A 16929-nucleotide genomic window follows, 5' to 3' on the forward strand; every position below is an offset into this window, starting at 1 on the left:
TATACCACAGTACAAATGGCTGCTAACTCCAAAAGACCAGCAGCATAGCAGTGGCCAATGCTTCTCCCCCCGCTTGCCAAGACTGTAAGGACACAGGGAGGGGGAAGGGTAAGCTGGGACGAAGTGAGAGAGTGGCATGGACAGATATACACTACCAAATGTAAAATAGCTAGCTAGTGGGAAGCAGCCACAGAGCACAGGGAGATCAGCTCAGTGGTTTGTGACCACCTAGAGGGGTAGGATAGGGAGGGTGGGAGGGAGATGCAAGAGGGAGGGGATATGGGGATATATGTATATGTATAACTGATTCACTTTGTTATACAGCAGAAACACACCATTGTAAAGCAATTATACTCCAATAAAGATGTTAAAAAAAAAAGACTGTATGGAGTTAGCTGTCCCCAGCCATTTGTGACTGACTGAAATTATTTTATCAGTAATCACCTAGGATGTTGTCTTTGAAAGAAAGGTTTAGTTTCCTTACATCTAGAAAAGGTCAGGAGAGGAAGGACAAGATATTATTGGTCATCTTCGTGTTGAAGTAAGAAGTCTTTAGTGTACATACATCTGAAATATTATATAAGAGAGAAGACAACAGAGGAAGCTAGAAATACAAAGCATTTGGTCAACCAAATCTATCCTAACTTATTTTAATGCAACTGTTAATATTTTATTTAAAAAATTTAAAACTCGAGACAAATAATAAATCAGACAGGATGCCAGAACAACAAGCATAAACTGGTTCTGTCCCAGGCAAACCTTGGCATATGGTCACTTTATTTGCTCTTGTTACTAAATAAAGGCTTTGGATTTTACTCCAAGGGAGATGGGACACTTTAAACAGAGGAGAGATACAATCTGATTTCTTTGTTTAAAAAAAAAAAAAATCACTCTGGGGCTTCCCTGGTGGCGCAGTGGTTAAGAATCGGCCTGCCGATGCAGGGGACACAGGTTCGAGCCCTGGTCTGGGAAGATCCCACATGCCACGGAGCAACTAAGCCCACGCGCCACAACTACTGAGCCTGTGCTCTAGAGCCCACAAGCCACAACTACTGAAGCCCGCGCACCCTAGAGCCCATGCTCCTCAACAAGAGAAGCCACCACAATGAGAAAGAAGCCCGTGCACCACAACGAAGAGTAGCCCCCTCTCGCTGCAATTAGAGAGAGCCCAAGGGTGGCAACGAAGAACCAACACAGCCAAAAATAATTAAATAAATAAATTTATTGAAAAAAAATCACTCTGGCTGCTGTCTTTAGAACAGACTAATATAGAGAGTATGGTTAGAAGTAGGCAGACCATTTAACAGGCTACTGCCATAATCCAGACAAAAAGTGATGATGACTTGAAATACAGCAGTAGCAATAAAGATTGTAAGATTCTGGGTGTATTTTAAAACGCTGTAATCAAAAATTGAATTTGTTCACCAAAAAGGCCTCGAAACAATGACAACCCAGTAAGAATTAGCACCGCAATGGCTCAGGTTATGATCACTAAACACCATTTCTCACTAAAAGAGCTAAGCGTTCCTTAGAAAAGTGGTTAATTCCAAGACTGAAGCACGAAAGGTACAAACTAAGCCTAGGACATCTTTTCGTAATGGAAAGCAAAAAAATCTACTAAGACTACTAGGATCATCTCAAAAGGCAACAATTCCTAACTTGAAGGAGCTTCTCATGGCCAAAGATGGAACTCAAGTATTGAAACAAATAATGACTAAATGACTAGAGAGGATTCCAATACATTAAATATGTCAAAACTTAAGTTCATATTAATACTTAAAAATAAAAACCTTATTGGGCAACTTTGGAGGGTGCTGGGGCATCAACTCATAATTATTCTGAAAACTGGTAAACAAAGGAAAAGAATGAAGCGTTTATTCTATGTGTTCCATATAAACTGTATTTCAAGGCATCCAAAGAGTTGACAAGAAAAGGTCTTTATACAATAATAACAGATAGTTAGTATAGGAAAAATGATAAAATTAGAATATCAATATTTTCAAACCCCTAATGAAATGACGCAACTAGGTAATAAACATCAAGGCCGCTAAAACCTTCAGGTAAAAAGCTAGTAGGGAACATTATAATGGACGTATAACGACCCAAAGATCAATCTTAACATCATGAAAAAAAAGAGGAAACCAGACATTATGTGATGCAATTGTAAGTACACAGGAACTCTAATGAATATACATCAAAAAATTAGTCTGAGTCTGATAAGCCTTAATATCTAACTACAGGGCACCACATGCAAAAGAATGAAACTAACCCCTTTTTTACCCCATGTGCAAAAATCAACTCAAAATGGATTAAAGGCTTAAACTTAAGACCTGGACCCATAAGAAAACATAGAGGGTAAGCTCCTTGGTACCGGTCTTAGCAAAGGTATTTTGGATTTGACACCAAAAGCAAAGGCAACAAAAGCAAAAATAAACAAATTGGGACTACGTCAAACTAAAAACCTTCCGCATGGCAAAGGAAATCAATAACAAAATGAAAGGGCAGCCTACAGAATGGGAGAAAAATATGCAGATCAGTTATCTGGTAAGAGGTTAATATCCAAAATATATTAAAGAACTCACACAACTTAATGGCAAAAAATCAAACAATTCAATTAAAAACTGGGCAAGAGGAACTGAAAAGACATTTTTACAAAGAACACATACAAATGAGGTACCTGAAAAGGTGCTCAGCATCACTAATCATTAGGGAAATACAAATCAAAACCATGAGACATCACCTCACACCTGTTAGAATGGCCATCACCAAAAAGACAAGATAACCAGCATTGGCAGGGATGAAGAGAAAAGGGAACTATTGTGCATTGTTGGTGGGAATGTAAATTGGTGCAACCACTAAGCAAAACAGCATAAAGGTTTCTCAAAAAATTAAAAATGGAACTACCAAATGCCCGAGCAATCCCATTTCTGGGTATATATCACAAGGAAATGAAAACAGGGGAGCAAAGAGATATCTGCACTCCCATATTCATTGCAGCATTATTCACAATAGTCAAGATATGTAAACAATCTGTCAATGGTTGAATATAAAAAGAAGATGTGAGATATATATATATGATGAAATATTATTCGGCCATGAGAAGGAAGGAAATCCTGCCATTTGCTACAACATGGATGGGCCTTGAGGGCACTGTGCTAAATGAAATAAGCCAGACAGAGAAAGACAAATACTGCATGATATCAATTATATGTAGAAACAAAAAAAAGGTCAAACTCATAGAAACAGAGAGTAGAAAAGTGGTTGCCAGGGGCAAGGAGGTGGGGAAATCAGGGAGAGGTTGGTAAAAGGGTACAGACTTTCAGCTATAAGATGAATAAGGTCTGAGGATCTAATGTGTAACATGGTGACCACATTTGATGTATCATTGTTGTTGTATCATTTATATTTGCTGAGAGTAGAACTTAAATGATCTCACCAAAAAAAAAAAGATAAATATGTGAGATGATGGATGAGTTAATTAACTAAATGAGAGGAATCCTTTCAAAATGTGTGCATGTATCAAATCATCACAATGTACACTATAAACATCTTACAATTTTATTAGTCAACTGTATCTCAATAAAGCAGAAAATAAGTAATTTTAAAGGGGAATCTGACTCTGATAAGCTATAATACTTAACTACCAGTTTATGGAAAATGAAGAGAGTGATATGTTAAATGACATGACAGGGATACAATCACTAAATACATAATGTGGGAAATTCTATAGGATATTGATTCATTTCCTTCAACACATAAGTGGCAAAGAAAGAAAAAGGGCAGTGGGGTGGGGAATGAATCTAGATTAAAAGAGACTTAAGAGCAGGAAATGTTCAAGTAGAACCAGAAAATAAAGAAGTGCTAACAAAAGGGAAAAAAAAACAGTGATGGGGGTATGTCAAAGGGACACAGGAGCCAACTGAAACAGCTCCCAAGTGTGAAAACTGAAATGATATGAACAACAAAATAAAGGAGTACTAGGTTATAATCCACGATAGAAAATAAATACCCACAAGACAAAGAAATGATTGAACAAATAAGGAAATGGAGGGAAAAGATAACAAATCTCTCACACTGAAGAATTCCAAACAATTTATACCCTCAAGGAGATGAAGCATCCTAAAATGTGGGTGGGGCCTAGTAACTTCCTTCCAAAGAATAAAGTATGGAAAGGGCAAAAAAAGAATAAATCTGCAGTGGAGAAAGCTGACAAAAAATACCTCAGCCAGGTGATCAAGGTTAACATTAACAGTGATAAGTCATGTTGATAGTATGTACCCTTGATATAGGATGTGATGAAATGGCACTTTTTCTTTTTTAACATCTGTGGTCTTCTTTCCAAAAATACATAACCCCAGTCTAATCATGAGAAAAATATCTGACAAATCCCAACTGAGGGACACTCCACAAAATACCTGACCAGTACTCCTCTGAAACACCTTTATCGAAAACAAGGAAAGTCTGAGAAACCGTCACAGTCAAGAGGAGTCTAAGGAGACATGACAACTGAATATAATATGGTTTCCAGGATGGGATCCTGGAACAGAAAAAGGACATTAGGTGGAAAACTAAGGGAAATCTGAATGAACTATAGACTTTAATTAGTGATAACATATCAAAATTGGTTCATTAATTGTAACAAATGCACCATACTAATGTAAGATGTTAATTATAGAGGAAACTGGGTATGGAGTATACGGAAAAACTGTACTATCTCTACAATTTTTCTGTAAACCTAAAACTATTATAAATTTTTTAATTTATTTAAAAAGAGAGAGAGAGAGACATAGAGACATCAACCAAGCGCAATGTGTGGAATATGTTTGAATCCTGTTTCAAATCAACTATTAAGGCACATATGAAACAACTAGAGAAATTGGAACCCTGACTTTGGTTATGTGGGGCTGTTTTAGTGCTTTTTGTCTTAGAGATGTATATGAAGTATTTGTAAACAAAATGAGTTATCTCAGATTGGCTTTGAAATAACTGGGAGAATGGAATGGGAGGTACAAATGAAACAAGATTGACCACATATTGGTAATAGCTAAAGCTGCGTGATGGGTACACGTTTTATTTTGTTTTCTCCCCTCTACTTTTACCTTTCAAGCTTTCTTTAATAAAGGGTTAAAGAAAAGAAACAAAAGAATTACAGCCACTGAGTACAAATAACTTTCAAGGGGTTTCACTGCAAAGGGGAGCAGAGAAGTCGGGTAGTAGCTGGAAGGGGAAGTGAATTTTTTTACTTTTTGCTCAATACTAGACACATTAATAAGTATATGTACATACCTTGTAGCTTGCAGATTTAATTCCATCAGGAACTTCATCCTGAAAAAAATTTTTAAATGCTTTTAGATGACATTTATTCTATCTTCTGAAAAAATATTTTAAAGCTCTATGATTTATAAGAAAAATTCACAGAACAAACTACTGAAGTTAACAGGTTATTTTTTAACTGAGAATAGTTAGGCAGTCTTTATGTTATTTCTTAAAAGTAAACAAAAAATCCGGGATGCCCTGGTGGCGCAGTGGTTCAGAGTCTGCCTGCCGATGCAGGGGACACGGGTTCGTGCCCCGCTCCGGGAGGATCCCGCGTGCCGCGGAGCGGCTGGGCCCGTGAGCCATGGCCGCTGGGCCTGTGCGTCCGGAGCCTGTGCTCCACAGCGGGAGAGACCACAACAGTGAGAGGCCCGCGAACCCAAAAAGGAAAAAAAAAAAGTAAACAAAAAATCCAACAAGTTATGCTATGGATTATACACATGTTATATTACAGCACGGAAATGTAAAAATAGCCACTTAGCCATTATTCCATTTTTTTTGTTTGTTTTTTGTTCTTTGGGTTTTTTTGCGGTATGCGGGCCTCTCACTGTTGTGGCCACTCCCGTTGCGGAGCACAGGCTCCGGACGCGCAGGCTCAGCGGCCATGGCTCACGGGGCCAGCCGCTCCGCGGCATGTGGGATCTTTCCAGACCGGGGCACGAACCCGCGTCCCCTGAATCTGCAGGCGGACTCTCAACCACTGCGCCGCCAGGGAAGCCCGCCATTATTCCTTTTAATGCTCAAATTGTCCCACATTTGGCCACTAGAAAACCCACTAAGTGCTGACCTGTGTCTTTTTTATCTGACCTGTGTCTTTATCTGCACCTGTGTCTTATTTATATTACCCCAGTAATCTTTAACAGCACTTTTTGTTTTCTGTTATGACAAGATACTCCAGGTTCATCTTATATATCTCTTGTTCCAGTCTTGGAATCAACCATTTTTTAAGGCGCTTTCCTCTTTCAGAGGAAAATGGTACTAGTTTTTAGTTGTATGTTGGCCACTTAATAACACAGGACCTATCTGCCTATCCTCAAAGTGATGCCGTGAGTAGAGATAATGATGTATGTGGGACAGCTCTGTAAATTGCAGGGTCCTATTCTAATGCTAAGTATATTCAGTACATTCCTGAAATAGATTACACCTGCCCAAAGGGAAGGACCCACACAGAGACAATCACTTTATTGTGTACTCTTCTACACTCTGAACTAGGTCAATGTATAGTCTTTTCCTATGACCAGATATTTAGATGGTTTCTAATTTTTTCATATAATAAACTATGCCAAATTTATAGACTGATTTCAGCAGAACTGACATCTTTACAATATTCAGTATTGCTTTATGGCCATCTTTGGACATCTATCTAATTATTTTTAGTAAGTGAAATTCTTAGCAGAATTGCTAGGTCAAAGGATATGTACCTTTTTTATTGTTTGGATACATTTGCTGAATTGATCTCCAAAAAGACTTAGCCACCAGAGTACTCATTTCTTATTCCCAGACTAACACTGGATACTGTTTTTCTTTTTCACATTGGCCAATTAATAATGGAAGTGAAAGAACATTGTTCTGATTCACTGTAAAGGGGATAAATAACTGGCCTTTCGACTGACAGAGAGTCCAGCCTCTATGGGCAGCCTATCTGAGAATTCCTAAGTAAAGCCAGCGGTTTTGTCCAGACCCTCCCCAAGGAAGAAAATTAATACATCCACAGAAAAAGGGAGAGATTTTATTTGTACCTCAATTAATTTCATTTTTTTTAATACTACAAACATAACTTTGGGTAAGACATAAGAAGAAAAACAAATATCAAGCCAAAAGAACTATTAATCTCAGTAATAAATCAAAGGATTATATTAACCACAAAATTTAAATTCTATTATTATGAAGACAGAATAATTCAAAATAGGTTTTATATTTGTAAGTTTAGGTTTTTAATATGTTAATTTTAAACAACATTATATTTAACCTAAGGATTGAAATGTTATTTCAGTTATACTGGCCCCTTTCAAAAGTCACAATTATTCAAAAAAACATGTGACAGTTCTTAAATGTATACACCGTTCTTACCGATTGACAAAGCTTGACAGCACAATCCCTTCTTCCACACTGGCTGATATCATTCCAGAAAGGACACGGCCTTTTCAGGTTTACCTGTAAAATAAAATATTAGAAAAAAGTTATAAAAGTAAGAATTTTGAGATTATAACAGACAGATGTAGAATTATGATACTATAACCTGGTCATGTTATCAGCTACAATTATTCTATTTCTTCCACTAAACAGCTGTCAAATTTCAGTGGTGGTATAAGTGTGTAGCTGGTATGAATAAATTGGTAGACTTGGTTAAAATGACAAACTCTGCTACTAAACAGACTCTGAACAGATGGCAACGGGGAGCCAAAGTAGCTCATGTTATCACTGCTCAACTCACAGTCTTCTTATTTTTTTTCTTTTTCAACTCACAGTCTTTTTTTTTTTTTTTTTGCGGTACGCGGGCCTCTCACTGCTGTGGCCTCTCCCGTTGCAGAGCACAGGCTCCGGACACACAGGCTCAGCGGCCATGGCTCACGGGCCCAGCCGCTCCACGGCATGTGGGATCTTCCCGGACCGGGGCACGAACCCGCGTCCCCTGCATCGGGAGGCAGACTCCCAACCACTGCGCCACAAGGGAAGCCCTCAACTCACAGTCTTTTAATGAAAGTAACAGCTAACAGACAATTGTGAACTCCGATTGTAACTACATACTCCAATGATGAGGTTTTCTAAACTCTTTCAATAGATATCTCAAGATAAAATGTCACAAGTGACTTGTTAGAACAATACAGGTCAGAACAAAGTCATGCTTCTTCTCAAAAATATTTCTCTTTTTAAATGAATTGGAGTAAATCTGATGTTTTAGAATGTTATGAACAACTCATGACTTTGATAACGATATGACAGTTTCTGTTCTGACTTCAATTTGACCAACTAGGTTCTAACTCTAGTGTTCAAAACTCAATTACTGAAATTAAAAGTATCCAATGGGTCATTTTAGAACCATATGGTTCATTCTTGTGAACTGCATTTTCCTAATATAGCCTTGCTCGATTTTAAATAATAAGCACAATTTTGAAGCTTAGTGATTCCTAAGAAAATGTAATTACCCATTTAAACGTTAAGTGTTCCTATACCAAAAAAAAATTGTTTTAAATACCTTGTAATATCTAAAGTAGTCGCTTTCCAGGAGTTTTTGAAGTCTTGGGAAAAGCCTGTAGTTATTAAATTTATCAATGGTTTCAACATCACAGGTACAATCATCCAAGTAACCACTAACCTGTTACAAAGAAAATGCAATATTATATCAAAATGTCATAGACGCAACAGGGTTTTTTCCTTACATGGTTATGATAAAAGAGCCCTTTACTCAACCAACCCCTAACTTCCCTCCTCCCCATAATTTTCTGAGATGGGACATGACCATAATCTAGTGATGCTATTGCCTTTACTATATACCTATAGGAACGCAGTGGATACCTTTTGTAGGGTGGGTGTACTGAGCTCATAATGACATACATACCCCCAAAGAGTTGGTCCCCTGCAGCCACTCTATAACCCTGCTCCCCAAGACTGACCGGGGGTGAGCATCTAAGCCAAAACAAGTCATGGTCCCCTCTCCAGGAATCAGGAATTGAGGCTAGGAAGGAGCAATGTCTCCCTCTGTCACTAAACCAGTGAACAAGTAAACTCAGACCATATTCCATCACATGAACTGAAGAGCACGTGAGCCAGTTGGCAGAGAGAGGAAAGATTTTTAAAGACACAGAGAAGCAGAGATAGGAGATGGAGAACATATGCTAGGTGGATTCCCTAGGGTTTGCCTGCTCCCACTTCCACCATCTTTCCTGAAACCCAGTGGCATTCCCATCCTTGGTTTTTCTGAGACTCTATATTCTTATAATTCAGTTGTCTCTGTCTTTCCTTTATTTTAGTTTCCCACAGGATGTGTAGGTCACAGACTAGCTTGGTGACTGTATAAAAAGAAGTGATATTGAATTTATAAGAGAAACAATAACTCATTATAAGGATCTAACAACCCTCAAATGTTGGCCATGACAATTTTTATAGATTTGAAATGGTACTTAGAAATGACTTATCCTTAGCAAAACTGAGATAGCAAATTAACCACAAGGCCAATCCTGATCTTCAAATGCTTAAAACCAATGTCTTAACTGTATTTACTAAATCAAACTATTCAATCATGTTATAATTAGAGGCAACGGGAAATCATATTAAAATCAGACATTGTTAACAGTTGTGAAGCTAAAATTCTGAGATGTTTATTTGGGACTAGGCAAACACCTAACAGAATTAATTAAGCAGCGCTTTTAAGTAAGTAAAAAATATATTATGATTTTTTTAAACTAAAATTTTTATTTTTTTAATATACAGCATGCTGCAGAAAAGAGATCCTTATACTTTGGTCTGAATATTTACATTATAAACCACTTTGGGTTATATTTGAGGGAGAGTTATTGACAATAAAAAATAATTTTAAAATCTGTTGGTAAGGAAACAAATTAAGAATACTTCATTGAAATACTGAATTTAGGTGTTTTCCTTTTGGAATATGTAAAATCCTACACTATCTTTTAATTTTAGAACATCACGAAACAGTAATGGAAATTTTTCACCTAAGAGATAAGAATGCTTGGGATGATGACGACAATATTCAAGAGCTAAGTTTTTTGTTTGTCTGTTTCGCCAATTTGTCTAGTCTTATTTGTTTTGCACTAAAGAATTCAGTTTCTAGAAATCTGATCTACATATTTTGTCGCTGTAATAACTATTTTCATTTCATACGCAAATGTGTCCTTGTTTCCTGTAAAAATTATCTGAGTACACAAGAATCTTAAGAGTCCTAATTTTGGGTACCAACAAAACAAAAGCGCTTCTAACCCAGATGATTTGATTTTTCACACCTCTTTCTTTTGAGCCTTCAAAGCAAAACTTCTAAGAACATAAAATAAGCTACTGTTTCTCCTCTTGGATACAAATTATTATACAAAGAACAACAGGCACAAAGGCTGCAAAGGCCAAAGAGACACATGCCAGATAGAGATATTAAATCACAAGAGAAAAAAACACAAAAATCTTAAGAGGAAGGGTTTGAGGCAATCCATTTCTCCCCCCACCCCAGGAATTCATTTTTAAGGTAAAAATCTATCCTCCCCTCTTTGGAAAGCTGCCCCTCAGGTACCACTCACCCCCTGCTCAGTTAACTGTCTCTCGTATGTGTTCCCATGACACTCCACATACTCCTACACAAGAATTACCTCACTGTACTGAATGTATCTATCTCACTCCCACCCACTAGAGTTAAGACCCTTGAGAGCAGGCTCATGTTTGTTCACTTTTGTATTCCCGGTACTGAGCACTGTAGAAAGCACACAGCAGATGCTCAATAATTATTTGTGGAATGGGTTGGTGAATGAATTAATGAATGCTGTCCATTGTCACTCTCATTCACTGGAGCCCAGCACTGCACTGCCTAATTATAACTATGTACTTCCATGTCACCTATGGTGGTGCTCAGTGCCAGACCATGCCAACTCAAGGGGCAGGAATGCACTCACAGAGCAAGGAAAGCAAGCAGCAAAGGCAATCAACCCTTTGTGTCCAATATTCTACTGATCTATATCCTAATTACAAAGGGAATGATAAGAAGCCCCACATCAGAAAGAAATGCAAGATGCCTCCAGAGCAGAGGTGGCTTATAACCTAGAGGCCACAGAGGAAGAGAAGGCAGGACAATGGGAGATTTAAAAATCTTCTGCCCCTTACCTTAGAAATTGAGGAGGTATTACCAACAATGACAGGCCACAAGGCAGCTAAGGAGGTACAGCAGCGGGTGAAAGGAGTTTCACTGGATGGAAAGAGTCCAGCAAAGGAGAGGCAGGAAGATACTTGGAAATCCAAGCCATCTGACTGTTCAGATAAGCTTGCCAACAGGCAGCAGAACCTGATCCCTGGAAGGAAGTCTGGCAGGTATGATTCCAGGCCCAGTTCTAGAAATTAGAGAACCAGGCATGTTACCAGAATAGAGTCTCAGGAAAAGTCTAAGGCAGAACTCCAGTTGATGGACCCAGGGCAGAACGCTGGAAACAAAGCAAAGTCCTATTACCTAAACTAAGACCAAAAGACAGGTGCTGATTTATAAGAAGAATGGCTTGAGGCTGTACTTCAAAATGCGCTATGGCTGCATAAATAACCGCTACACTATCTCCCAAAGTGAAATAGAACTCTGGCCCTACCATAGGAATCCAAATCTTTTAAAAATGCACCCCCCTCCCCGCCTCTGCAACATACACACAAAGTGCTAGATGAATGCTAAAATTTGAAGCTTGCTGCTCTAGGCTTCAGGTGATGATCAGCTTTGGTTTTGTGGAGGGCCAGACTAACAGGAAGCAATGGAAAGGCCCTTGTTGAGGGTGGTAGATATAAGGACCAAGGTAGGCCTAACACACAATATCACCCAGTTTAAAGTCCTGGTCTCTTAAGAGCTGGAAAGCCTTTGAAGGCCTTCTCTTGCCATCTTCAGAGCAACCCAGCAATCCCCTCCCTCACACACCCTCAAGGGGAGGTAGTGTATAACAGTGGATAGCAGGCAGGCTCTGGAGTCAGGCCTTCTAGGGTGGAATCCCATCTCTGCTACTTATTAGTTGTTGACATTGCCCCTGCTTTTTAACTTCTCTAGGCCTCAATTTCCTATCTGAGTACAAAAACAGAAGTAACAGTAGTTCCCATCTCAAAGAGTTGATATCAAGATAAAACGACCCACAGTAAATGCCCAGTAAATGTTGATCATTACTATTACCCTACCACCGCTTAAATGCTTCCAGTGACAGGGATCTTGCTATTCCCCCAAAGCAAAAGGCCAGGTTTGCAGTTAAAATTCTCCAAAAACTTTACATCTGAAGCTCCAGTGCAACACACAACTAGATAACCAAATGTTAGCTCCATTATTTCTCCATTGACTCTGACTGGTTTGGACCAAATACCAAAATACAAAAGACAAGGGAAAAGAAAATACACTGGCCTGCTTGTTCTCTAGTTTTTGGATAGAGGTATCCTTTACTTTGCAATGAAAGACAAAACAAAAAACACTTTCTAAATAGTCTTCCTGTGTCCCAACAACTTCCAGTCCTACCATAGATTTTTTTTTCCCAAAGCACTGTAAGAATATATTCCTCATACTCGTATGAAATACCTTTCAAAAGTGCTCAAAATGCGCTTTATTTGGCAAAGAACCGCAGTTGTGCTAAATTTTATTGAGTTTTAAGACCATTAGAAAAAAAAAAAGAACATGAAAAACATTCATTCACTGACAGAGCAGACTGGGACAACTGTTAAAGAAAGAATAGAAACACCAAAAGATTCAATCCTGGCTAGTAGGCACCATTCTAAGAACATGGAATGCTATGAGCTATTTCTTCTTTAAAGTCTTGGTCTTGCTAGAACTTTAAATTGTTGCTAAATGACCCAAAGTATGGCAACCAACGTTAAATACACTTTGGTCCACTTGCTTTGTTCAGAAAAGCCTGGAATGTTGGAAGCATTCACAGTCAATGGACACCTCTCCAGTATAACCTGTTTCAAAGATCCCTCTGACTAAGTATTAATCCTGGACTTATTTCCACCCACCACTTAGCACATTCTCAAGTGTCTCTTCCGTGGCCCAGCCACTCTAACAAAAACTCTTTTTTTTAAATTGACCTAAACAAGACACCCAGACAAGTAAGTCTGCTAAAATACATGAATGCAGAGTGTATCTACAACGCACTCCAAAGGAAAAATAATCCACCTTTGAAGTAGCTATTATGGATTATCCGAACTACTCCCCTTTCATTAACCTGATGGAGATTTACTGCATTCAAGCAAGTGGATCTGAGGGTTACCAGCATTAGCTATATTAAGAGAGATAAAACATTCTGAGTATAGAAGTTTACAAACTCATCTCTAATTTTAAAAAGATGTCCATACTGCCTCCATATCTGGGCTTCAATATCTCTTCTGAGGTGATTTCTTTAAAATGCATCCTGGGAGTCCATGAATTGGGACTAAAGTTCTGTTACATTCGTTCTATCTAATGGTGCATAACGAGGAAATAATTGTCACAAAGGAATAAACTCTAAAAAATATTCATTTACTTCAAGCCCATACCTACTACAATACTATTGTGATTTAAAGAAAGGGTGAGTCCTGATTTATGAGGTTTTTACACAAAACTGTACATGTGGGCTTCCCTGGTGGCGCAGTGGTTGAGGGTCCGCCTGCCGATGCAGGGGACGCGGGTTCGTGCCGCGGTCCGGGAAGATCCCACATGCCGCGGAGCGGCTGGGCCCGTGAGCCATGGCCGCTGAGCCTGCGCGTCCGGAGCCTGTGCTCCCCAACGGGAGAGGCCACAACAGTGAGAGGCCCACATACTGCAAAAAAAAAAAAAAAAAAAAAAAACTGTACATGTGTTAGACTTCACAAACTTGTATACCAACAGGGGGAAAATAGCCAATTTTCTGTGTAAAAAAAATTTTTTTAACATTTTTTAACAGAATGATACAGGGATTGGGGGAAAGAGAATGTATATAAGGAAGATTTATAAGTTCCAGACAATTGATCACTTATTTTGAGCAACTAAGCGGAAGCACTGTTCTCAGAAGAACTTACAACATACAGTGAAAATGGTTTTAATAGGATGTGATGTCAACTAACAGGCATATGCAATAGCTCAGGGGTCCCCAACCCCGGGGCCGAGGACCTCTACCGGTCCGTGGCCTGTTAGGAACTGGGCCGCACAGCAGGAGGTGAGAGGAGGGAGAGCCAGCGAAGCTTCATCGGCCGCCCCCCATCGCACGCATTACTGCCTGACCATCCTCCCACCTCCCAACCCCGGCCCTGGTCAGTGGAAAAACTGTCTTCCATGAAACCAGTCACTGGGTCCAAAAAGGTTGGGGACCGCTGCAGTAACTGACTAAGTTTAAATATTCATTGGAAGCTGTCAACCCATCTTCAATTAAGAATATACTTCAGCTCCTGTAGTGTTCACATCTTGTATTATAATTTCCCTAACAGTTGCTGAGCACCAATTATTTACCAGTCTCCGTACTCTGGAGTGTCAGGAATTGGGACTAAATTGTAATTTTTTAATTTATTTTTTGATCTCTCAAAACTGTTCATAGCCTCAAAAAATGCTTATTGAATTTAGTCTGATTATTTGTAGAGCTTTGTACATTTTACTTCAATGACTTTCTGAGGTCGAATAACTAACTACGTGCTGCTCTGGCTCAAATCAGAACCCCAAAGTCAGGCACCCATGGAACGGTGTGGTGAGGGGTGATGGTGTGGTAACTCAGGGCAGAAGTGGTAAGAGGCACAGGCAACAGGAAGGAAGAAAGGGGTATGACTAAACAAAAAGACAGTCCACAGGACTGTGTGGCCAGTTGGAAACTGCAAATAGAACCAGACAAGATTTGAACTTGTATTTCCAAATCTCAGGTGAAAATTTAGTTTCTAGCAATATTTACTAACTTTTTAAATTTTTAAAAAATACCTAGGATCCCCACCTCTTCCCAAGCCCCAAAGAACATGATGTGCTGAACTGTAAGCTCTTCAGAGCAGGGATTATGCCATAGTTATTTCTGTATTCCAAACTCTCAGATCAATGTACATAGTGTTTATAAATGTTTTTTGAATGAATAATTTGTTCCTCCCCTTATCTTTTCTTTCTCCATTTTTTTCTTTTATCTGTCTCTCCCTCTGTTTCGGTATGCATGTCAATATGTTTGTCTCCATCTTTCTCTTCATGTCTATGCGTCGCAGTCCCCTCCCTCCTTTCCTCCCCTTTCCCCCATCCCTTCTATTACTGAACATAATAGAACTAAGGTACGCGTGTTTCATTTATTGAATTGGAATTGATGGTCTCTGTTTTTAAGTTTATTTAACTAAACCATTTTAAATTTCCCTTAAATTTTTTTTTACTCATTTTATTACTTTTTAATTTGGCTCTGGAAAGAAAAACAGTCACTCTTGTTCTAAAAGAAAGAGAAAGAGGTCTAACAGATTTTTGTGTATTTTAATCTTGAAAATATTGTGAAAGAGTAAAAAAGCCTAACACTAATCAGAAGAAAAAGTAAATGAATATAAAAAACTAAAAGCTCCCCAATTTTAACCAAATATCTAAAATGGTTATGGGGGAGGGGAGTGAACGTTTAAACGTTCAACATGTACTTTTATTCCATTATCCAAATCTCTAGAATGTAGTTGAAAATGTTACAATGGAATCTTTCTGCACTGAATACCTTATTATTATTTTTTTTTTTGCGGTACGCGGGTCTCTCACTGTTGTGACCTCTCCCGTTGCGGCGGAGCACAGGCTCCGGACGCCCAGGCCCGGCGGCCATGATTCACGGGCCCAGCCGCTCGGGGGCATGTGGGATCCTCCCAGACCGGGGCACGAACCCCTGTCCCCTGCATTGGCAGGCGGACTCTCAACCACTGCGCCACCAGGGAAGCCCTGAATACCTTATTTTTAAGTCCACTTATTTCTAATTTACTTATTTTTAAATGCTTAAACTTTGTGATACATTATATTTGTAAGCAGAAGAAAAATTACCCTTTTTCTTTTAAGTACTTGATTGTGTACTGTTTATAATCACTGAAGGTAAAGGAGCTTTTCAATCTCTTAGTTATAAAGCAGCAAGTTTCTTTCAATTTCTCTTACACCTTCCCAGCTATCACTCACCCCAACTTCCAAATCACTCAGCAAAAAATAAAATCCAAGAATTTAAAGCAGTGAAAGAGATGACACCTCTTCTCATAATATTTAAATTCTTCTTTCCTCTGTGAAATAGTATTACCCCCCCTACACACATAAAATGTTATTTCTGATAAGTTAATAGTAACGTCTACTTAAAAGGAACAATTTGGATACCCATATCTCAATTTTGTATAAAATGTAATTTTTATCAACAGAAGCCAACCAAAAGGTGACTTTAAGAATAATGATATTAAAATAGCAGATATTGTGGGCACCAAAAACCTGTAACTTTCTTTGAATTTTTTTCTCAAGGAACCCACATCTCTTACTAACAGAAGGAAATTACCATAATAAGCTTGTAATTAAACTTGTGCACTGAGGACCGTTCTCCCAATTCAGACCAGCAATATGGATGTCACGGTAAAAGAGTCTCACTACATTCGGGAAAAACAAAGGACACATAGGGCGAGTAGTCACAGGGCAACCGCGGCCCCCAAGACACCAGGCAGTTAGGCTTAGACACAGAAAAGCCACACGAAGGCATTCTCCTGCCTGACAGGGAGATCTGAGGGCAGCCCCCCTGCAAAAGCCTGTCCTGGCCAGAAAGGCTGGAGAAGACATCCAGCACAGGCACAGCTCACACTGTTCCAAGTCAAATTAGAAGTCAGGAAGACCCAGGTTCTGCGAAAATAAAAATACTGAGTGTGACTGTGTGTGTGTGTGTATGTTTGTGTGTGTGCGCGCGCGCGCACCTTCCCCGGGCAGGGAAGACCAAAAAAGATGCACAAACCAACTAGGTAGAAACAGCAGTGCACCCACAC

At 39.0% G+C, this 16929-nt stretch overlaps 1 protein-coding gene across 1 annotated transcript in view; it reads right to left on the reverse strand.

Moving 5' to 3' along the window:
* ERO1A (endoplasmic reticulum oxidoreductase 1 alpha) overlaps positions 1-16929 on the reverse strand; it is a 44981-nt gene that overhangs the window by 27213 nt on the left and 839 nt on the right. The window contains exons 2-4 of the mRNA XM_032622777.1: positions 8513-8632; positions 7387-7470; positions 5287-5325 (exon numbers count right to left, since the gene is read on the reverse strand). Of these exons, the coding sequence (XP_032478668.1) occupies positions 5287-5325; positions 7387-7470; positions 8513-8632 (243 nt within the window). The remainder of the gene's footprint in view (positions 1-5286; positions 5326-7386; positions 7471-8512; positions 8633-16929) is intronic.

Source organism: Phocoena sinus, chromosome 2, assembly GCF_008692025.1.
Source record: "Phocoena sinus isolate mPhoSin1 chromosome 2, mPhoSin1.pri, whole genome shotgun sequence".
NCBI classification, from domain to species: Eukaryota; Metazoa; Chordata; class Mammalia; order Artiodactyla; family Phocoenidae; genus Phocoena; species Phocoena sinus.